The sequence below is a fragment of the Lithobates pipiens genome, unplaced genomic scaffold (assembly GCF_037356315.1).
Source record: "Lithobates pipiens isolate NorthernLeopardFrog02 unplaced genomic scaffold, aLitPip1_a1.2 Scaffold_18, whole genome shotgun sequence".
NCBI lineage: Eukaryota > Metazoa > Chordata > Amphibia > Anura > Ranidae > Lithobates > Lithobates pipiens.
This window is the reverse complement of record NW_027507758.1, coordinates 40,802,955-40,826,807: the sequence shown is the minus strand read 5'-3', so window position 1 is coordinate 40,826,807 and position 23,853 is coordinate 40,802,955. Positions and strand designations below refer to the sequence as shown.

General features: G+C 47.9%; 1 protein-coding gene across 2 annotated transcripts in view; it reads left to right on the top strand.

Annotated features, from left to right (window-relative positions):
• Nucleotides 1-23,601, top strand: part of LOC143987088 (uncharacterized) — a 43,964-nt gene extending 20,363 nt beyond the window's left edge. Inside the window, exon 3 of one of the 2 annotated variants that reach the window (XM_077485613.1) lies at nt 23,321-23,601. In XM_077485613.1, the coding sequence (XP_077341739.1) occupies nt 23,321-23,539 (219 nt within the window). In that variant the 3' untranslated portion in view covers nt 23,540-23,601. The remainder of the gene's footprint in view (nt 1-23,320) is intronic. The other variant, XM_077485614.1, reaches the window with a different exon arrangement.
• Nucleotides 23,602-23,853: the final 252 nt, after the last annotated feature.

Here is a 23,853-nt window from a genome sequence, read left to right as displayed (position 1 = left end):
TTTCTAACACATAGCATGTATATAGCAAAAATTACACCCCAAAATACATTCTGCTACTCCTCCCAAGTATGACGATACTGCATGTGTAGGACTTACACAGCCTGGCCACATAGAGAGGCCGAACATTGAAGTAGTACGTTCAGGCGTTCTAGGAGCATAAATGACACATCTCATTTCATTCCTACCCATCACACTTTTGAAGGTCCTGGAGAAATTACCCACAAAATGACCCCATTTTGGAAAGCAAACACCCCAACGTATATTATGAGACATGGGCTGCAAATAAGTGCTCGGGTACTCTGATGGCCTGGTGACAGGTGCTCGGGTACTCTGATGGCCTGGTGACAGGTGCTCGGGTACTCTGATGGCCTGGTGACAGGTGCTCGGGTACTCTGATGGCCTGGTGACAGGTGCTCGGGTACTCTGATGGCCTGGTGACAGGTGCTCGGGTACCCTGATGGCCTGGTGACAGGTGCTCGGGTACCCTGATGGCCTGGTGACAGGTGCTCGGGTACCCTGATGGGCCTGGTGACAGGTGCTCGGGTACCCTGATGGGCCTGGTGACAGGTGCTCGGGTACCCTGATGGCCTGGTGACAGGTGCTCGGGTACCCTGATGGGCCTGGTGACAGGTGCTCGGGTACCCTGATGGGCCTGGTGACAGGTGCTCGGGTACCCTGATGGGCCTGGTGACAGGTGCTCGGGTACCCTGATGGGCCTGGTGACAGGTGCTCGGGTACCCTGATGGGCCTGGTGACAGGTGCTCGGGTACCCTGATGGGCCTGGTGACAGGTGCTCGGGTACCCTGATGGGCCTGGTGACAGGTGCTCGGGTACCCTGATGGGCCTGGTGACAGGTGCTCGGGTACCTTGATGGGCCTGGTGACAGGTGCTATGAGGGGTGGTGACAGGTCCTCTTTATTGGGGGGGGCAGGCAGGCAATCAGTGTGATTGGTGTACACTAGGCGGTAACGAGATGTTACCGCAATCTCCTCCTCACACACGATCGGTGTGTGAGGAGGAGAACAACCCGGTAACATCTCGTTACCGCGGTTTGTTTACATTTTAGTGATCGGCTGTGAAAGGATCACAGCCGATCACGTGGGTAAACAGCCGGCCAATGGCTGTTTACCAGCGTCGGTGACGAGCAGTGTTCCCAGTGCACAGTCGGGGTGTGACCATCTGTGATCTGCCGTGACTTCATCACGGCCGATCACATGGTAAACAGCCATAACCAATGGCTGTTCATCCCCTTCAGTGGCGAGCAGTGTCTCCGTGACACGCCGCCACCGAAGAAACAGGGATGCACGCGCACGATCGCGCGCATTCCCTGTTTAAACGGGAGGACGTCATATGACAGCCTCCCGCCACAATAGGTGCGCCGCCTAGCCGTCATTTGACGGCCGGTGGTCAGTATCTAGTTAAAGATAAACATCCTAAAGGTCGATTCCCAGACTTAACGTCTGAACGAGGTGGGACACTTCATTTGATCACGAGAAGGCTAAAAAAAACGGGTGATTACCCCTAAAGCTGGCTTTGACCCTGACTATGACGAAGCACTGAGAGATATCAAGACTGCCGAGCAGAATCTTAGACTATCTGGAGAAACAATGCAAGAGGCTTGGTTGTAAAAATATAGTGTATTGGGGAACGGCGAAGAATCGCTACCAAATGGAAATGCCAGAGAGTGTAACGGAGCGCCACAGGAGTACGAGCTCAAATCCACAAAGGGCTACAAACGTTACTGGACAAAGACCATTGAGAACCTTTTTGGTGAGCTGGTCAATGCAGAAGAGCGCAGGGACGCAGCACTTAAAGATTGCATGAGGAGGTTGTTTTACAACTTTGATAAAAACTGCAAAGAGTGGCAGACAGCCGTGGAATGCTTTGCTGTGCTCGGTGAGTTTATTGCTTCTCAATTGTCTCATGTAAACATGTCCAAAACCTAAACAAGTCAAATTGTGCTTATCGTGAAGAAAAATACATAAGCAGAGGCTGCTTCCTGTGAACATCGGGATTCAAAATCGGGTCCCCCAGATAAAGGTGGCTGGTTTTCTTTTTAAAGCTGATCTTCAGATTTACTGAACTTGCAATAGTTTGAACCAAGTCAATTCTAAACAAACTATTGCCTTTGCGAGCGGATTCAGCAGTTGTGTTTATAAAGCTTCAGCTATATACAGCGCTGTATTCCTGCAATAGGACAGGGACTTCCTGACCCGCTTCCAGGACAACATTGAATCTAGTGTTGCTCAGCCATTCACAGGGAGCTTTGTATTTTTTAGGAATGAATACAAAAATTCCTCTGGCTGAGGGGGAGATCATGACATCCTCTACCCACCTCATCCAATCAGAAGAAGCTTTGTATTTATTCACAAAAATATACAAAGCTCCCTGTGAATGGCTGGGCAGCACTCAGCCCAACTCCTATGTTGCTTTAGGAGTGGGACAGGAAGTTCAGTCCTACTGCCAGAACACAGTGCTGTATACAGGATGTAGACCATAAACCAAAAATTCAGTCTGCAAAGTCACCTTGGCCAATTCTAGAATGGAAAAGGACCTGGGGGTCCTAGTAGATGGAGTCCGCTATGACATGCAATGCCAAGCTGCTGCTAACAAAGCAAACAATGTTGGCATGCATTAAAAGGGGGATCAACTCCAGACATAAAACGATAATTCTCCCACTCTACTCTACAAATGCTCCAATACCTGGGCAGTGGGAGAGTTAGAAGCACTGATCACCCTGTAAAGACTTCAAAGCCTGACAGCTGGCACGTTTCTCTTCCTCTCTCTAGCACTCCAACCCCCCCCCCCCCCCCCCCCCCCCGGCTTTCAGCTACTTTAGTGAGAGTGAAATTGGCAGTGTTCGGTGCTTGTAACTCTCCCACATGATCACCGCTGACTGTCCCCGTATCCTCCTCCTGTCCCCCCTCCATGCTGCTGCTGTCCCCCCTCCATGCTGCTCTCTCAGAATGGAGAGCGTAGGTAGGAGTCGGTAAATCCTCTTCGAGTAAAAAAGGTTGAAAGACCGTGCACAGTTGCTTTTTTGCTTTTCCTTTATTTATTTTTTGGTGTTTGAGTGTTATTTTACATTTTAACAACCTGCTGACCACTCATAGTAAATACACTGTGAGCAGTGACAGCTGCTCATGCACCCCCCCCCCCCCCCCCATCCATGCGTCCAGCCCCCTAATCTACATGCAGGGCGCTGGACACATGGATTTCAATGTTTTTTTGTTTGTTTTCTTTTTGGAAGCACGTGACTAGAGCCTGAGGCTCTAATTGGCTTCAAAAATGGGTGGGCTCGGGGAGCACAGCGCCCTGAGCCCACCCACATGTTTCTCCTCCTGGCCAATCAGCAAATCCTGAGACCCGACTGGCCGGGATTCCTAAGCCCCCTTTGGCCGGATTGCAGGACTCCTGATTGGCCAGGAGGAGACTGCTGGGACTTGGAGAGAGAAACGCAAGGATAAAGGTAAATGTGGGGTTGGCGAGCGATGAGCGAGCAAAGCAGCAATCGACGGGGGGTGGGTGTTGGGAGGGTATCGCGATCGATCAAGCGATGGGGGGTGGGTTGATTTGGTGGCGGTTGGATGGCTGGTTGTGGGGTGTTGGCTGGATGGGGGCCGTCCCCAAGAAATTTGAGCGCCAGCCGCCACTAACTGTGAGTAGGTGGCAGGTACAGGCACAATCTTGTACTTGTATGTCAGCACATTCTTTTGGGTTCAGTGGCGCCACCTGCCGAACTGTGCTGTGAATTGAGAATTTGCCAGCTGATTTCAACCATTGATTTTGCCTGAAGTCAGCTGAGGGGCTGTGTCCAACCACACACAGTTCTGTGCAACAGGAATAACAATCTAGCTGTTTCTTCTCCCTGAAAAACAGGGGGGAAAACTAGACAGATCAAAAAGTAAAAGCCGTAAACATTACACATTGTTAAGCCTACAGTTAAAACCCTGATTACCAGCAGGGTTAGTACAGTGTTATGTACAGTCAGGGCCGGGGCTACCACTAGGCAAACTAGGCAGCCACCTAGTGTGCACTGCTGCCTAGGGGGCGCCCGACCACTGGTGCTTCTACTCTCTTCTCTCCGCAGCAAGCAACAAAGTCTCAGCATCAGAAAGCAGTCGCCGTTCCATTCGCTCATAGTGTCAGAGGCGCAGTGGTGGCAGAGGACTATGTCTGTGTCCTGACTCCCAAATGAATAGAAGCAAGTAAACATGCAATGATGGGCGCTGGTAGGCTGCAATGATGGGCGTGGGCGAGGCTACATTTGATGGGCGCGGGCGAGGCTACATTTGATGGGCGAGGCTGTATTTGATGGGCGCGGGCGAGGCTGCATTTGATGGGCGAGGCTGCATTTGATGGGCGAGGCTGCATTTGATGGGCGCGGGCGAGGCTGCATTTGATGTGCGCTTCATTAAAAAGGTGGGGTATACATGGACAGGGCGAAGGGGGTGGAGTCAGGAGTGGAGCCAAATGAGGGAGGCGGCAAAAGGAGATTTCACCTAGGATCTCAAGTCCTTGCACCAGCCCTGTGTACACAACTATTCCTGAGCAATGTATTAGTGTCCTTAATGACGTCAGTGTCAGTTAGTGACCCTCCGTGATGGCGTCTTTTAGCGCCAGTTTGCCCGCCACCCTATTACAGTCACACTATAAGTCACTGATCACCGCCATTACAGCATAGCGCCTTTAACTGCGTAAACTCCAGTATATATACACCATAGTTTGTGGATGCTATAGCTTTTTCACAAACCAATTAATACACTTGTGTTTTTTTTTTTTCTTACCAAAGACATGTAGAGGAATACATTTTGGCCTACATTTTAAAAAGACATTAGATTTTTTTTTTTATTATATATGTTTTATAATAGAAAGTAGAACATTGTTTTTTTTTTTTTTTGTTTTTTTTCGGTCTTTTTTTACTCGTATAATAAAATAAAAAATCCAGCAGTGATCAAATATCGCCTAAAGAAACCGGTATTTGTGTGAATAAAATTATGTAAATTTCATTTGGGTACAGCATTGCATGACCGCGCAATTGTCAGTTAAAATAGCGCGGTGCTAAATAGCAAAAAAATGCCCTGGTCATGAAGGGGGTAAAACCGTCCGGAGGTCAGGTGGTTAACGTACCATGAATAAATAAAAAGTAATTCCTTATGGAAAACACCTACTGTAAATGAGGATCTTGTCTATAAACTGCATGGCTTTGTTGGTAAACAAGGAACCCATTCACTGAAGCCGAGGGGAAGCGCGGTAATGACGATTCATGCCATGCGTTGCAGTCCTATTCCTTTAGTATTACACCTCAATAAACATGACTCACATTAGCCGCACTAAATAATACTGCAGGGATATTTTTTTGTTTGCTGCTGTGTGTTGGCGGCTCATTTTGAATGAATGAACGACTTTAACACTGAAAACTTTAACGCTCAATTTACCACACAATGGAATAATATTAAAGTAAATCTGAAGCAATGTTTTTGTTTTGGTTTTTGCATGTTTTTTTTAAATAAAGTTACAAAGGGTTAAACCCCCTGTGAGATTTTGTTTTGCCATTTGTATCCCACTGGGGAGATTTATTTTCAGTCCCTGACCTGTAGACACAACAGAAGAAATCTCCCCAAAATGAGGGCAATGCCACCTTAGTCAGTGGTCACTGGAACAAGACCCCTCATAAGCTATCCACTCTATTCCTTTTCTGATGACAGATCATAAATTTGGATTTTTCCCCAATTTTGGTCCCGGTGACAATGGTAACCAGGACAAGTAGGTTGAGTGAACCTTCCTAACGCTAGATTCAGACGTGGAGAAATTGCTGCTCCTCTGAAAAGTGATCTGCTTTTGGATTGTTTTTCAGAGGCATTTGACAGGCGGTGGGGAGGTGACATGATGCGTCCTCTTTTTTAGCTCCATAAAAGCTGAACTAAAGGGCTTGATTTACAAAAGGCAAATATTCTTCCCACTGACAATGATGGGGCACTATTCCTCCGACTGATACCAATGATGGGGCACTATTCCTCCCACTGACATCAAGGATGAGGTACCATTCCTCCCACTGACATCGAGGATGGACTATTCCTCCCACTGATACCAATGATGGGGCACTATTCCTCCTTTTTTCGCTGCCTTCCCGTTGGTCTTCCGCTCCCCCCCCCCCCCCCCCCAAAAAAAAAAAATGTTGAGCAACAGCAGTTGGTGAGTGATTTGTGCCGATCTCTTCTGTCTTCAGTATTAACTGAAGCATATTAAACTATGTTTAGCGCAAGCTGCAGAGAAAGGGACTAGGGAATCTCTGTCCTCAGCAATGTTAATTTAGTTGACTAAATGAATACTATTTTAGTCGACTAAAATACGATTAAAACTAAAACAATTGGGATGACTTAAATACAACTAAAACTAAAAGCCATTTAAGTCAAAAGACTAAAATAAGACTAAAACTAAAATATAATTTTAGTCAAAAGACTATGACTGCAACTAAATTTGAATTACTGAAATGAACTGGAGATTTTAGTCAACTAAAACTTAGGACATTTTAGTCGACTAAAATGTACTGGAGAATTAGTCGACTAAATACAACTAAAACAGTTGCAGAAGACTAAAATGGGACTAAAACTAAAATGCCATTTTAGTCCTAAGACTAAAATTAACACTGGTTCTCAGTTTCTTTCTCTGTCTCAAAAGTGAGACATAAGGGGTCTGTTTAGACCCTTGACATTTCACCAAAGCCCCATAACAGGGCTTCTAAAAATAATTGTAAAAAAGTAATTAAAAGATAAAAAAAATTTATTGTAGAAAATAATAAAAAAATAAAAAATAAAAATCAAAAACTACTGACGCTGTCCACTGCCCTACTGGCACCAATTTGTTCTCTACTGACACCGTACATTGCTCTGCTGATTTACATGCATGTGTGTTTATGCTCTGGGGTGCACACCCTAATGCAATAGGCTGTGAACCAATGCCTCCTAGGTTTTGGGGCTGTGCGTTTTCGATTGATGTACACAGTGTAAGAAGACACAACTCTAGTCCCTGCATGCAAGGGTGGCTCTGTAGGACGCTGCAAGAGAAAGGAGCCACCCTGACACAGGATTAAATGATAAAGAAGTACTCAGATGCTTAACTGCTTAAAGTGGAGGGCCACCCTAAAAAACAAAACTACATTAAAATGTTCCAAAAAAAATTAATTTTTATTATCTTACTAGAAATACCTGTTGCTAGGCAGATCGTCCTAAACTGCCTCTTCCTACTCCGGTGATCTTCGCTGGTCTTCGTTCTTCTCCTCCGGCATGTTCTGGGAACTGTGTGTGCCCCAGAACACAGCGCGCCCCATTCACAAAGCGCTGCGCGACTCGGGCATGCGCAGTAGGAAATGGGCAGTGAAGCCGCAAGCCTCCACTGCCTGTTTCCCTTAGATAGAATGGCAGCGCCGGGACCCAAGAGCCGAGGGATGGGTCGGCCTCGGGAGCCTGACATCGCGGGCACCCTGGACAGGTAAGTGCGCTTATTAAAAGTCAGCAGCTGGCTGGCCCTCCCCTTTAAAAACAGAGTTTAATATAACTTTAAACTTAAAGTGTACGTTCACCTTTACAGAAAAATCTATAAGGTGAACTTACACAGGACCCCCTTCTCACCCCCAGTCCCGCTGATCTGTTGTGCAGCGATCTCTTGTTCTGAGCCTCCCGTATAGCTGCATCACGAGTCCGGAGCTCGGCATTCACACATCTTCTTCCCCGCTGATAGGACCGGCTACACGGGCTCTGATTGGTCGGCGCCACCCATGTGACGGCGTTGACCAATTAAAATGCTCCTAAACATCCCTTCTGACGGGGTACGTTTTGGAGATTGGGCTGTGGGGATTTCTAAGCCCTGGACCAGTGATGCAGCTATACCGGGGCTCAGAACGAGGGAGATCACCGCACAACAGGCTAGCGGCCCTCGGGGGAGGAGGGGGCCCTGTGCAAGTTCACCTTACAGATTCTTCTGTAAAGGCAAACTTACCCTTTAGGCTTGGTTCACACTATTGTGAATTGGATGCGGTTTCCCCACATCCAATTCGCAATAGCAGGATCATTTTGACCGGCTCTCTATTGAGCCGGGTAACATATCTCCGCTGTGGCTTCGGTGTGTCTTTTGGTCAGTTTCAGGTCCAAATTCGGCCAAAAATTTGGGCTGAAATTGGAGCTGAAGCGGTGAACGGGGACACACCGGACCCCTGCTGTGAGCTGAATGCAAAGATAGTGTGAACCCAGCCATAAACATGCCAGATGCCCAAAGTCTCCATCTATCGGTGCCAAGATCCAATGGGGAAAAGGTGCTGATATTTCATTTTTTATTATCTAAACAAAACGAATCACTATAATGCTATTTATTCTATAACAGGATGAAATGTATGTAAATCCATATAAATAGGGAGTCCTTGGTCTTAGGAGGGAAGCATAGCGGGGAGTTCCCATCCGTGTGCAATACATCTTAATGGTTTTTTTTTTTGTAGCAATCCCTTTGGTAAATGAGGTGTTTGCAGGTCGGGTCCTGTAAATGCAGCAGCTTTCCTCTGATTCACTAGAAATACAAAGACAAGGCCCAGGGCTCTCAGCTTTTCATTTACCAGGGCTTGATCTCCATAGACATATTTTCTTTTTCAAACTAAATTGCTGTGTAAATGTTCAGTTATACCAGCAAACCTCTGTCGCTGCCATGAACGATCCATCACAGCAAATACACTGATTCTTTCTTGGCGATATATACTACATATACAGTACCTCACAAAAGTGAGTACACCCCTTACATTTTTATAAATAGTTTATTATATCTTTTCATGTGACAACGCTAAAGAAATGACACTTTGCTACAATGTAAAGTAGTGAGTGTACAGCTTGTATAAGTGTAAATTTCCTGTCCCCCTCAAAATAACTCAACACATTGATGTCTAAACCGCTGACAACAAAAGAGTACACTCCTGAGTGTCCAAATTGGGCCCAAAGTGTCAATATTTTGTGTGGCCACCATTAATTTCCAGCACTGCCTTAAAGCGGGAGTCCGCCATTTTTTTTTTTTTTTTTTTTTTTTTTTTTTTTAAAGCCAGCAGCTACAAATACTGCAGCTGCTGACTTTTAAAATAGTGACACTTGCCCGCCCAGCGCGCCCGTGATGTCGGCACCCAAAGCCGATCTCTCGATCCTCTCTCGGGTGCTGCCGCCGCCATCTTGGGTATGGGAATCAAGAAGTGGAGCCTTTTGGCTTAATTTCCCGGTTCCCTACTGCGCATGCGTGAGTCACGCTGCGCAATAAGGATGGTCCCCGCTGTCTCTGGGATCCGTGTGTTTCCCAGCAGGCAGCGGGGGGACTTTCGGAAAGGGGCGTACCTTCTGCAGAATCTACGCCGGAAGTGGGTGCAGATACCTGTACTGTACAGGTACCTGCACCCCCCCCCCTCCCCCCTGAAAGGTGCCAATTGTGGCACCGGAGGGGGGAGGATTCCAATGAGCGGAAGGTCCACTTTAGGGTGGACCTCCGCTTTAACCTTCTTAAGCATGGAGTTCATCAGAGCTTCACAGGTTTCCACTGGAGTCCTCTTCCACTCCTCCATGATGACATCACAGAGCTGGTGGATGTTGGGGACCTTGCGCTCCTCCGCCTTCTGTTGAGGATGCCCCACAGATGCTCAAAGTTTAGGTCTGGAGACATGCTTGGCCAGTCCATCACCTTTACCCTCAGCTTCTTCAGCAAGGCAGCGGTCATCTTGGAGGTGTGTTTGGATCCATTATCATGTTGGAATACTGCTCTGTGTCCCAGTGTCAGAGAAGGGATCATTCTCTGCTTCAGTATGCCACAGTACATGTTGGCATTCATAGTTTCCTCAATGAACTGTAGCTCCCCAGTGGCGGCAGCACTCACGCACCCCCAGACCATGACACTCCCATCACCATGCTTGACTGTAGGCAAGACACACTTGTCTTTGTACTCCTGGTGGTTGCCGCCACACACGCTTGACACCATCTGAACCAAAAAAGTTTATCTTGGTCTCATCAGAGCAAAGGACATGGTTCTAGCCTAGGCCATCTTTATGTAGAGAAACAATTCTTTTTTGTTTTGTTTTTTCAGATCCTCAGAGTTCTTTGCCATGTTGAACTTCCAATGACCAGTATGACAGAGTGAGAGCAATAACACCAAATTTAACACATCTGCTCCCCATTCACACCTGAGACCTTGTACCACTAATGAGTCACATGACACCGGGGAGTGAAAAATGGAAATTTTCACTTAGGGGTGTACTCGCTTTTGTTTCCAGTGGTTTAGACATTAATGGCTGTGTGTTGCGTTATTTTGTATATATATATATATATATATATATATATATATATATATATAAATATATCTCCATGTACTGCCTCACATAAATATGTGAGGCAGAAGACGTCTATTCAGACAAAACCTATGTCAGGCAAGGAAATAGAGGTGAGGTTGTGACGCCCATGGATGGTGTGGGATGGTTTGTTTGATTTCCAAATGCCTGTTTTTACTTTGCTGCTGTAAGTAGAACCTTTATTAACTTGTCGCCTGCCCACTGTGAAATGACGGCAGGGTGGTGGAGCACTTGTTCTGGGACACCGTCATACGACAGCGGCCCAGAACGGCCGCTCTCGCACGACAATGGGGTCACGCAGGGTGGTGATCGCGGCTGCGCCGTGTTGCTAGGACACGGCGTGACCCCGATCTGTGTAAAGAGCCGCAGCTCTTTAAACATGTGATTGGCTGTGTCCAGTCACAGCCAGTCACATGTAAACATGGAGATGCCAGTAATCGGCTCTCCTCACCTCACTCTGACAGTGTAAGGAGAGGAGAGCTGTTTAGTATCTCCTCACAGGGGGACATCTAGGGATGTAATCAGGGCACTGTTCATCAGTGCCTTGATTACAATAAAGAAATAAAGTGTAACAATACAGTGCCCACCAATGCCAGCATACAGTGCCCACCAATGCCCACAAGTGCCATAAATCAGTGCCCATTAGCCATGCCAGTCAGTGCTGGCATTCAGTGACGCCTATCAGTACTGCTCATCAATGCACATCACTGCTATCCATCAATGCCCATCAGTGCCACCCATTAACCTCCCTGGCGGTATGATTCATTCTGGTTTTAGGTGCTGAAAGCGGTACAATTATTTTGCATGGAAATTTGGCGTTTTTTATATTGTAGTCCTGTAATTCTTAGGAATAACTCTCTTAAGGCTCGGTTCACACAGGGGCGACTCAGATCCGACTTGAGGTCGCCCCAGTAGCCTCAGGTTGGACAACATTTAAAAATCAATGTAAGTGAATGAGAGCCGTCTTAATGCACGCTACTGACGTCGCCTCCGACTTCAGAAGAAGTTCCTGTACTACTTCAATCCGACTTGTAGGCGACTTGTACCCATTGATTTCAATGGTGGTCGCCTCCAAGTCGGATCTCTGTCTATACAGAGGCGACTTTGACAGAATTATTAGCTCTGAAGGGGGAACTCCACGCCAAATTTCTGAAAAAATTTGGCGTGGGTTCTCCCTCCTAGAGCATACCAGGCCCTTAGGTCTGGTATGGATTCCAAGGGGAAGCCCCTACGCCAAGAAAAGGGCATGGGGTTCCCCCCCCCCAGATCCACACCAGACCCTCATCCGAGCACGCTACCCGGCTGGCCAGGAAAGGGGGTGGGGACAAGCGTGCGGCTTTCCCCCCACCCCAAAGCACCTTGTCCCCATGTTGATGAGTACAAGGGCCTCTTCCCGACAACCCTGGCCGTTGGTTGTCGGGGTCTGCGGGCGGGGGGATTATTGGAATCCGAGAGCCCCCAGATACCGGCCCCCCACCCTATGTGAATGAGTATGGGGTACAATGTACCCCTACCCATTCACCTGTAAAATAAAGTACAAAAAAAAACACAACACACAAGATAAAATAGTTTATTGCACAGCTCCGGGGGTCTTCCGTCTTCGGGGGTCTTCTCGCCGGACTCCTCCGCTATCTTCTTTTAGCTCTTTTGCTAGCGGAGGAGCCCGGCTTTCTTCCTCGCCGCCGCCCTCTTCTTCCGACTTCGGGGGTCTTGTCCCCCTCTTCGGTTCTTCTGCCGGGCCACCGCGCCTTCTTATAGCTCTTTTACAGGCGGTGGCCCGGTCTCCTCCTTCGGGACGCGCGGCGACTTATATAAGGACAAGGGTGGGGTCATCGGTTGATTTCACATGGCGACAGTCCCAGCATCCTCCAAGACTGTGACATTGTAAGGGGGCGGGGTCACCATGTGACATCAACCGATGACCCCGCCCCTTCTCCTTATATAAGTCGCCGCGCAGCGCGTCCCTGGCATTGCGGCCGGAGAGAGCGTCGAGTCAACATCTCCAGGAGAAGAAGAGGAGGAGGAACGGAAGGCGGCGGCGGCTACAGAAGACCGGACCACCGCCTGTAAAAGAGCTATAAGAAGGTGCGGTGGCCCGGCAGAAGAACCGAAGAGGGGGACAAGACCCCCGAAGTCGGAAGAAGAGGGCGGCGGCGAGGAAGAAAGCCGGGCTCCTTCGCTAGCAAAAGAGCTAAAAGAAGATAGCAGAGGAGTCCGGCGAGAAGACCCCCGAAGATGGAAGACCCCCGGAGCTGTGCAATAAACTATTTTATCTTGTGTGTGTTTTTTTTGTACTTTATTTTACAGGTGAATGGGTAGGGGTACATTGTACCCCATACTCATTCACATAGGGTGGGGGGCCCCCTTATTAAAGGGGGCTCCCAGATTCCCATAAGCCCCCCGCAGACCCTGACAACCAACGGCCAGGGTTGTTGGGAAGAGGCCCTTGTCCTCATCAACATGGGGACAAGGTGCTTTGGGGTGTGGGGGCTGCACGCCCCCACTCCCCCAAGGCACCCCCCATGTTGAGGGCACGCGGCATGGTATGGCTCAGGAGGGGGGGAGAGCCGCCCGCTCGTCCCCATCCCCTTTCCTGGCTGGCCGGGTAGCGTGCTCGGATAAGGGTCTGGTGTGGATCTGGGGGGGACCCCCACACCATTTTTTCGGCGTAGGGGGTTCCCCTTGTAATCCATACCAGACCTAAGGGCCTGGTATGCTCTCAGAGGGGGAACCCACGCCAAATTTTTTTCAGAAATTTGGCGTGGCGTTCCCCCCTTCAGAGCTCATTCCCTGATTGGTCACGGCAAAAGTCGCCTGGCCTGGGGCGACTTGTAAGTCGCCCCAGGTCGTGTTCAAGTCGTCTCCAATTTGCCTCTCAAAGTCGTCCTGAAGTCGTGTCGCCCCTGTGTGAACAGAGCCTTAATCTGTTCAACCAGAGTCTAGCAGACATCCCGGGTATGATAAAGTTCATAATATAATAAATAATAATAAAAATTATTCAATAATGTAATCAAATCCAAAAACACTGAAATTTGCTCATTTGCAGAATTGTCACTGTCATTAGATTTAGTGTTTGACGAATTTCTCCACAAATCACTATCGCTCAATTCTGCATATGATTATAATTTATTATCACTGTTTTCTAGCTGGTCTATAACCACTTTTGACATAAAGGGACACTTTTTGGTTGCTATGGGCAATCTCCAAATTCCAGGCAGAAAAAACAGTATAATATAAAAGTGCATGCAGGGCACTACACAGACCACTAGGGACAAAGGGGTGTGTAATTTATTTTATACAGTACTGTAATCTGTAAGATTACAGTACTGTGTGTGTTTTGTGTATTTTAACTTTTTTGAATTTGGTGCTGATCTCCGCTCCCGTGCGCCGTAACGTCGCAGGCAACGGAGCTCAGAGGCATTCGGGCATTGTGTGAAGCGAGCGGAGGACATCGCTGGATCCAGGGGACAAGGTAAGTAACTTCTCCCTGTATCCAGCGATGCGATCCCGAGCTGGCTTGGGGTTACCACTTATGATAGTAAAATCCTAACCCGAGCCAGATTTGGGATTACCGCCAGGGAGGTTAATGCCCATCAGTGCCCACCTGTACCACCTATCCATGCCCACCAGTGCCGCCTACCATTGCCCGCCACTACTGCTTATTAGTGCCCACCAGTGCCGCCTATTAGTGCCCATCAGTGCCGCCTATTAGTGCCCATCAGTGCCACCTAACAGTGCCCATTAATGCCTCCTATCAGTGCTCATCAGTGCCACCTATCGGTGCCCACAAGTGTGGCATATTAGTGCCTCCTCATCAGTGCCCATAAGTGCCACCTTATCAATGCCCACCAGTTTAGCCTATCAGTGCCCATCAGTGCAAGCTCTATTTGTGTGAAGAAAATTATAAAAAAAAATTGTTTGGGTATAGTGTAGCATGACCACGCAATTGTCATTCAAAGTACAATAGCACTGAAAGATGAAAAATGGCTTGGGCAGGAAGGGGTGTTAATGCCTGGTAGACAAGTGGTTAAACTCCTAATTTTTATCTGGATGCTGTGCAATGAGTTTTCACTTTTTTCATTGTTATATCGCATGACTGATTCCTGGGGATACCTTAAGGGCATATATCTTTGGTGGTTTCCATGATCGCTTTCCATAAGGCGGATGGATAAGCTAATGTAGCCTACACCTAGTGTGAGGGATAAAGCTCACAGATGCGAGTACAGACCTTGCTAGGTCTATTGATCTGCTAAGCAGATATTTTGCTCTTTTCCTATGGGGAGCACTAAGTATTGCACCGAATAAGAACTGGAGGACATTGCACCTTCTTTTCATCACTCTATGGACTTTATGGTGTTTTCAGGACATTATTCTTTTGGACTTTTGAATGCATCCCAAAATATATTAGGTGTGATAATTGTTGCACTATTTATATGACAGTGCAACATGTTTTTTTTATATATACTCTTTATGGAGAGATCTGGGGTCTTTAAGACCCCAAATCTCTCCTTTGCACTTAAAAGCATTCAAAATGCCAAGTTTGGCTGTTTTGAGTACTGAATTTTTTTTTAAAATCTGGAGCCTTTAAGGCTGCGGTAAACTGGATGTTTGTTGCTCGGGCCTCCCATTGGGACGGGAGAGCCCGGGTGGAGCAGAGGAAGGCAGTGAAAGGGGGGCCTCGCCATGTTATTATCACAAGAAAGCCATCCCTCGGCTCCAAGATCCTAGATGAGACACCTACGGCCTCGCCCGTATTGGTCAGCTGTCGGTGCCGGGGGCATGGACTGCGAAGTGGGGAAGAGGCTGGTGCAGACACCATGGAGTGAGCGATAAGAGAAAATGTGAGTGCAGTCCCCCCCCCATCCCCCCCACCCCGTAACCTGGATAGGATAAGCAGTGTAGGGGGGGCTGCATATAGAACAATCTTTTCATCTTCCTCCTGCAGTCTCTGAATACCTGCGAGAGGTAGAGAAGCAGGCATTCCGAGACTGCAGGAGGAAGATGGAGTGGAATGATTCTTCTATATGCAGCCACCCCTACCACTCCTCCTATCCCGGTTCTCTCTGATGCCACCCCCCCTGCGCTCTTCACATTCCTCCATGTTCTCTGCTGCCCCCCCCTGTGCTCTCCACCTCACCCCATGCTTCCTGACATGTCCCCTGTGCTCTCCACATTCCCCCATGCTCTTTACTGCCCACCTGTGCTCTCCACCACATTCCACCATGTTCTCTGCTGCCGCCCCCCCCTGTGCTCTCCACATTCCCCCATGCTCTCCGCTACCCCTGTGCTCTCCACATTCCCCCATGCTCTCCGCTACCCCTGTGCTCTCCACATTCCCCCATGCTCTCCGCTACCCCTGTGCTCTCCACATTCCCCCATGCTCTCCGCTACCCCTGTGCTCTCCACATTCCCCCATGCTCTCCGCTACCCCTGTGCTCTCCACATTCCCCCATGCTCTTTACTGCCCACCTGTGCTCTCCACCACATTCCACCATGTTCTCTGCTGCCGCCCCCCCCCCCCCCCCCCACCCTGTGCTCTCCACATTTCCCCATGCTCTCCACCTCCCCCCGGCTCTCTACTGCCTTCCTTGTGCTCACCACCCCCCGGCTCTCTACTGCCTTCCCTGTGCTCTCCAGCTCCCCATGCTTTCCGCAACCCCCCCCCCCCCCGTGCTCTCCACATTCCCCCATGCTCTCTGCTTCCCTCATGCTCTCTGCTGCCCCCCCCATGCTCCCAAACTCCCCACATGCTCTCCGCCAGCCCCCCTGTGCTCTCCACATCCCCCCATGCTCTTTGCCCCCCCCCATGCTTTCCACATCCCTCCATGCTCTCTGCTGCCCCCCTGTGCTCTCCACCCTCCCATGCTGTTTCCTGGTCCACCCTCCCCCCGACACCTTTGTTGGGTTCCCTCACCCGGGGGATCCATCAGGGTGGGGAACGGGCCAGTTAACATGTTAAGGGCTGCTCAATCCAAAATGCCCGGGCCTATTTTTTTTTTTTTTTTTGTCCCAGTCCAGGCCTGCTCGGCTCTAAAAAAAAAAAAAATGGTACCGTCATGATGCCTGCAGCTGCATATCACCCCAGTATAGGCTGACCAGATGTCCCCGGTTCCAGGGGACAGTCCCCGGATTGAGGACACTGACCCCGGACCAAGTCTGCCCCGGTTTTGTCTTCAACAGGAGATGGGGCAATTTTCAAAGACAGTCAGTGCAGAATAAAAAAATTGAATTACAACCCCCCCCTCCTACTAGCTTAGGGGGGTGTATTTTTTCCATTATCTGTGTCCCTTTCTGATGATGATGTGCTGGTCAGAGCGGATGGATTATTTCTTCAGTTTCCGGCACATGCCCATTCCAGTCATTTTCCTCCGCTCCCCATCCAGTAGTAGCCGGGGCCCGGAGAGTGAGACCTGAGAGGCTGTGAGGCCCGCGGAGGCGGCAACGGGCAGAGAGAGGCAGCTGAGCTCAGCTGATGATGTCCAGCAGCAGGAATAGAGGGGGAGGGGATCCAATGGTGGGGCTGCCAGTGCCTTCAAGGCTTCAACACAGGTGTGCTTTGGGGTGTCTGTGAATAGACTACATTGCACTGTTTGTCTCTCTGGCATAATGGGTGGTATCAGAACTCACAGGCAGTGGGGGGCACTTATTGGTCAAAAGTTAACAAAATCAGCACCCAGCAGCCATGTTATGTGACACAATATTACAGAGCCATGATAGAGTGCCCCCTGCCTGTGAGTTATCATAATGCTGATGATCTTAACTAGTTGCCGATCACCTGATAGCAGATTTACTGCTACAGGGTGGTCGACCTGCACAGGATCACTTATATACGTGATCACAGCCAATCAGCGGATCCGACGGACTTGCCTAGTGGTCTGCCTATGTAAACAAGGCAGTGCGCCATTCTGTCAGTGTGGAAGACATTGATCCTGTGTTCCTGCAAAGCACGTGCAGAGATCTATGTCTTCCCTTAGTAAAAGCACCTCCCCCACAGTGAGAGAACATTTGTTAGGCACACATTTAACCCACTGATTGCCCTAGATGTTATCCCCTTCCCAGCCAGTTTCATTAGTACAGTGACAGTATGTATTTTTAGCACTGATCACTGTATTGGTGTCACTGGTTACCACAAAATGTCAAAAGTGTCACTAATGTTACGTACACACGAGCGGAATGCCAAACAGAAAAAGTCCAACAGAATATTTTCATCTGACTTTTTTTTTTTTTTGAGAATTCTGACGGACCTTGAAATAGAACATGTTCTAAATATTTCTGACTGAACCATTTCCTATCAGGAAAACCGCTCGTCTGTATGTTGCTCCAATGTACCAAAAACGAAGCATGTTCTGAAGCAAGTACGAGACGGAGGCTATTGGCTACTGGCTATTGAACTTCCCTTTTCTAGTCCCGTCATACCTGTTGTAGGTCACCGCGCTCTAGACGGTTGGACTTTGTTGTGATCATGTGTAGGCAAGACAGTTTCAGTGGAACTCTGCCGGAAAAACCTTCGGAGTTTATTCCGACAGGAAAACCGGTCGTGTGTACGCGGCATTCGTGTCTCATTTGTCCACCACAATATCGCAGTCCCGCCATCAGTCGCTGATTGCTGCCATTACTAGTAAAAACAAAAAACAAAAGTATGTCCCCGGATTTAATTTTAAAAATCTGGTCACCTTACCCCAGTGCAAACACTTGAAGCAGAATGGCGTACAGTTATGTGATTTTGTGGCAAGTGGTTAAATAGCTAAGATCAAATAGAACTATGGCCTCCATTAAAAAAAATAAAATAAATGTGGTGCAGATTTTAAATCGACTGTTGTTGGACTATTTTCTTTCCAGGTCAAATGTTATTAAAGTGAAACTAAACTCTCTCAATCAGAATGAACTATTTTTAATCCCTATGCTGCTAACATAGTAAATAGATAGGAAGGTATATTATTTACTTTTTTTTTTATTTCTCTGCTACTTCCTGGTTTCTGGCCTAGACCAAAATGATGTCATACATCCCAGGAGTCTTCATGAGAGGGGAGGGGCGTTCTCAGCTAAGCACACCCTCCTGCCTTGCATGCCCTGAGAGACTCAGGAAGGTTTTCCAAAAATGTATAAAGATTTCAAACCAACGTCTTTCTCGTTGTCATTTTGGGGTATTGTTTGTAGAATTTTGAGCGGAAAAAATGAATTTAGTTCATTTTTGGAATAAGACTGTAACAAAACAAAATGTGGAAAAAGTAAAGTGCTGTGAATACTTTCTGGATGCACTGTATGGGCAGATGAATTACAGGAAATAAATGCTCCATGAATCATCAGCCCTTACCCAAGTTGGCCGCATCTAGAAATGCAAGGGGGGTGTTTTTCAAAGTGCTTTCTGAACAATTAAAGCATGGAGACATGGATGGATGAGTGAAATAATTTTAAATATTAAAAACTTATTCAATAGCGATTTCGGTTTATAGCCCTAAGATAAAGTCTAGTTCCACTGTTTTTTGAATAGAGCGAATAAAAAAAAAATTGCCTTTGGATGGAGCTAGAGTTGCCACCTTTTCTTCAAGCTAAACCCGAACACTTAACAGTGCACAGCTAATTTTTACCTCTCCTTAGAGACCCCCCATTAGAACAGAGTGCCCTTATATCAGTGCCCTATTAGAATAAAGACCCCCATTATATGAGAGTCCCTTTATATCAGTGCCCCCTAAAGACTTCCACTAGTTCAGGAATCCCCCTTTCACATTAAAGTCCTCTTTAGATCAGGAGTCCCCCTTCATCAGGTTTCAGGAGTCCCCCTTTACACCAGGAGTCACCCTTTACATTAGGAGCACTGTACTGAGCATCAATGGTCCCCCTATGAGATCAGAGTCCCTCCCCCCCTTCACATCAGAGTCCTCCCTCACAACAGCAGAGGCCCGTTATATCAGTAACTCCACATATCAAGGGCCCCTTTACATTAGGAGCCCTCCTTAAATCAAGAGACCCTCTTTTCAAATCTCAATTTACATTAGTAGTCTTCTTTACATCAGTACCCCGGTGTGAAAGTAGGGGGCAGAGCGTGGCAGGAGGTGGATGCAGAGCGTGGCAGGAGGGGGGGGGGCAGAGTGTGGCAGGAGGGGCCTGTGCAAATACAGAGGGGGGGCAATTACACAGAAGGGTCAAAACATAAGGGAGAGAGCGGCGACAGGCAGCTGCTGGTGCAGAAGTTTTTAATAAAGTTTTTAATAAAAATAAATGCTTAAAAGCAATCCACCCACTCCACTCACTCTCCATGTCAGAGCTGTATATGTCAGTCTGTGAAGTTGGCTGTCCCATTCTCCCCTCCGATCCACGCTGCTCTTATCACTATCAATTATCATTTATTTTATTAAAACCTGTCGCCCGCTCTCTCTCTCATATGTTTTGATTGCCCTGTAATTGCTCCCCCCGCCCGCCGCTCCTATTCCCCTGCTGTCCAGGTCCCCCTGTGTGCTGGGGCTCGTAAAAGGAGGCCCCATGGTACCCCTGTCAGCTGGAAATGGTGTCCGGGTGTGAGGCAGAGGGAAACCTGGGCACAGCCTCCTAAACCCGTACTGTCCAGGTCAAAACCAGACAGTTGACAACCCTAGATGGAGCTGATCATAGTATTTATTTCCTATGATTGTTAGCTTATAAAGCAGTGTATTACTGATTCACTCAATTCTTTATGAAGGAATGACATTTGACTTGGAGAGAAAATAGCCTAGTAACATGCCTTTCATTTACAGCAGAGAACATCTTGCCATGTACATGCAATCTTCCCACCTCCTGAATGCTTGTGTTAGTTTTTTTTTGTTCTCTTTTCTTTTCCTTTTGATGAACAGTGAACTAAAATGGAACTAATGAGCCACAACCATAAGCCAAGTGTTTGCCGTGCAGTAGCGATGCAGTCCTGTTCAACTTGACAATTTGCTGCTATGCAAAGCAAGACGGCCACAACATGAATACTGCCCCCTGTATGTTAGGTTTTAGGTGGTCAGGGGCTCGACTGCCTGTTTTTACCGCCATCTGGCTGCCCTGTGAAAAAGGCCTAAACAAAAAAAAAAGGGACATTGGATTGAATACTTACCACAATTTTCCTTTCCTGGCACCAATCATTGGTAGTATACTAACATGTATGCTGCCATTTTGGCATCATTAAATTCTTACCGTAATTTTCCTTTCCTGGCACTAATCCATGGCAGCATACATGTGGTTTAGTATGTTGCCATGTTGGCACCAGGGAAAGAAAATAAAAAAAATACGTGATCGGATGTTTTCTTCTAGAAAATTGTGCAGGACGGCTTTCTTCATGTCTGAATTACTGGTAAATACTGCGACAAAGGGGGAAATCGAACAGCCTGGTCTGCAGAGGAAGCGCTCAGCCCTCTTTGCCACAAGATAGTTGGTAATGATTTCTGAAGCTGGTTAGCATACTCTCAGTAGCTGGATGTATTTTAGCGGATTTGGAGGATTACAATGAATGCACACAAGTTCTTCTATACTGCTTCTCATAGGGAAGAGAGGAGTGGAAGCAAACAGCCTGCAGCTTACCAGCGCCACCTACTGGAAATATGGGAGAAAAACATGCACGTGTATAAAAACCTATTAATGGTACACCTATTGCTGACCTTTCGAGAATGTTAGTTGCCTGGCTGTCATACAGATCTAAATGCTTCAATATTTTCATTTACCTGGAATAACTATACAGTCACATCCTCTGACTTCACTCTGACTATGAAATTTCCATCTAATCTCTCAAAAGGGATGGGAATACCCTACTTAGACTTTACACAGCTGTGTATTACAGATGTGTGGTGGTGTAATTTTTTCTTTTTTTAACTATTATTATTTAATACCAGAAACCAAAACAGGATTAAGGCTGCGTGAAGTGGAGTTTTAGCCTGGGGGAAAAAAATTGAAAGTCAGCAGCTACAAATACTGTAACTGCTGACCAGTGGCAGCTGGTGCTCCAAATTTTTTTTTGGGGGGGGGGGGGGGGGGGGGTGCGTAAACAAACTGAAAAATACTGAAACCCCTCCCCCCACTAATTGCAGCCATTTGTGCCCATCAAATGCAGCCACCTGTGCCCACCACACGCAGCCACCTGTCCCCACCAAATGCAGCCACTGTGCCCACTGACCCCCCCCCCCCCCCCCCACTCGCAGAGTTTTGCGGCTCTGCTTCCTTCCCCCCACGCACGCGTGGATCACAGCACTGGCAAGCCCCCCCCACAAGCACGGATTGCGGCTCTAACACCCGAGAGGGGGGTGCCAGAGGCGCCATCCGGACGCAGGGGGGGTGCAGCTGACTCAGCCAGGTGGACATACCTTTCAGAGATGCGGCGACCTCCGCTCCATTGCGAGTCTCCTCGCTTCTCTTCCTAAGCGCAAGGCATCCAATAGGGTGACCTGGTACTTTGGCCAATCAGGAAGCAGGTCTGATGTCCTGCCTCCTGATTGGCCGGGAGGAAGGTTAGTGTGAGAATAGTGAAAATTTATTTGCTATTGTCACACAATTGGGTGGGATCAGGGCCCACTCTCTGCGGCCCGAGTCCACCCCATTTTGAAGTCTATTAAGAGTCTCTGGCTCTAATCAGGTTCTTCAAAATATACCACCGCCACCATAGGAATCCATACGTCCGGCATCCTGAATGGGACATGGATGGGGGGGGGGGGGGGGGGGCGGCGACCATGTGCCCACAGTGCATGGGCCGCCACTGCTGTTGACTTATAATATAAGGACACTTACCTGCCCAGGGATCATGCAATGTCGGTACCCCAAGCCAATCCATCCATCAGCTCCTGGTGAAGGCGCCAGCATCTTCACCAAGGGAAACAGTTAGTGAAGCCTTTGCAGCTTCACAGCCTGTCTCCTACTGCGCATGCGTGAGTCACGCTGCACTTTCAGACTTGTCCCGTTATTTTCTGGGACCTGTGTGCCTCCCAGAAGGCAGTGGAAGGGAAGGAGGAGGGGTTGAAAATTTCGTAGATCGCCACACAATAATTGTGGAAATCTTACCCAGAAGTGGGAGTTTTGCCAGGTATCCGCTGCCCCCTGAAAGGTGGCAAATGTGGCAGCGGGGGGGGGGGGGGGGGGGTAGCCAACAAGCGGAGTTTCCCCTTTTGGATGGAGCTTCGCTATAATGAATAAAGACAGACCATAGATCATTATGACTGGACATATAAGTTATACAAGAGGAGTTGGACGTATTCATACAGATGGAGCAGATAGTAGCCATCTGGCATTAAGTACCGTTCACCCCGGTGTGACTTATCATGCGATTTGACTGGTCCAAATCCCATGATAATCACACCCTATTGTCAGAAATGGAACAGTTCAAATCAATTTGACGCTGCACCGATTTGAAAAAAAAAGGATCCTGCACTCTTTTTTGCGATTTCAGATGCAACTTGCATAGACCTGTGCATGAAGTTGCACAGATTGACAGCCAAGTCGCACCTGAAGTCGCACTGATCTGCAGCTTTAAAATCATGCGACTTCAAATGAGGTCTCACAAATTTAAAAGTTGGATTTGGTGTGAACGGGGGCTAAAGGTCAAAGATAGCATCAGCCAATATTCTCAATGTGCAGTTCGTTTTGTTTCCGAATTAATATTCGGATACATTTTTTTGTATCCAAATACCCTAATTTGAACTACAATATAAAAAATTTTACCGAACGCTCCGAATAACGTAACAAAATGCTTCAGAATTTTGGAAATTTGGACTGAAATTCGAATCTAATTTTACATTGAACTCCCATCAAATTCTCACAACACATATTGCTGAGATCAACTGCTGTGGGGGTTATTTACTAAAGGCAAATCCACTTTGCACTACAAGTGCACTTTCAAGTGCATTAGCTTTAGATCTAAGGGGAAGATCTGAAATGAGAGGAAACTCTGCTGATTTTATCATCCAATCATGTGAAGCTAAAATGCTGTTTTTTATTTTCCTTGCATGTCCCCCTCAGATCTACAGCAACTGCACTGCTGGGAGCAGCAGCAGAGGAAGAAGAACACCAGACAAAGAAGACAGAAGAAAGAAGAAGAGCAGAAAAAGAAGCAGCAGGAGAATGAGAAGCCCGGGGGAGGAAGATGCAGGAGAACATGGAGGAAGACCGGAGGAAGAAGCGGAGAAGAAGACAATTTTAATAAAAGACTTGTCAAAAACTGTCTACTGTATTTTTTAACACTACATTACTTTTTTGGTGAATGGGTAGGGGTACAACTATACCCCATACTCATTCACATAGGGGGGGAGCCTGTGATCTGGGGGCCTCCTTGTTAAAGGGGGCTTACAGATTCCGATATGCCCCCCCTGCTCGCAGACCCCGAAAACCACTGGCAAGGTTTGTTGGGAAGAGGCCCTTGTCCCCATCAACATGGAAGCAAGAGCCCCACGTGGGCCCCTCCTTGCCCCAAAGCACCCATCCCCTCATGTTGAGGGCATGCAGCCTAGTATGGTGGGGGGGGCGCTCGCTCGTCCCCTCCCTTTCCTGACCTG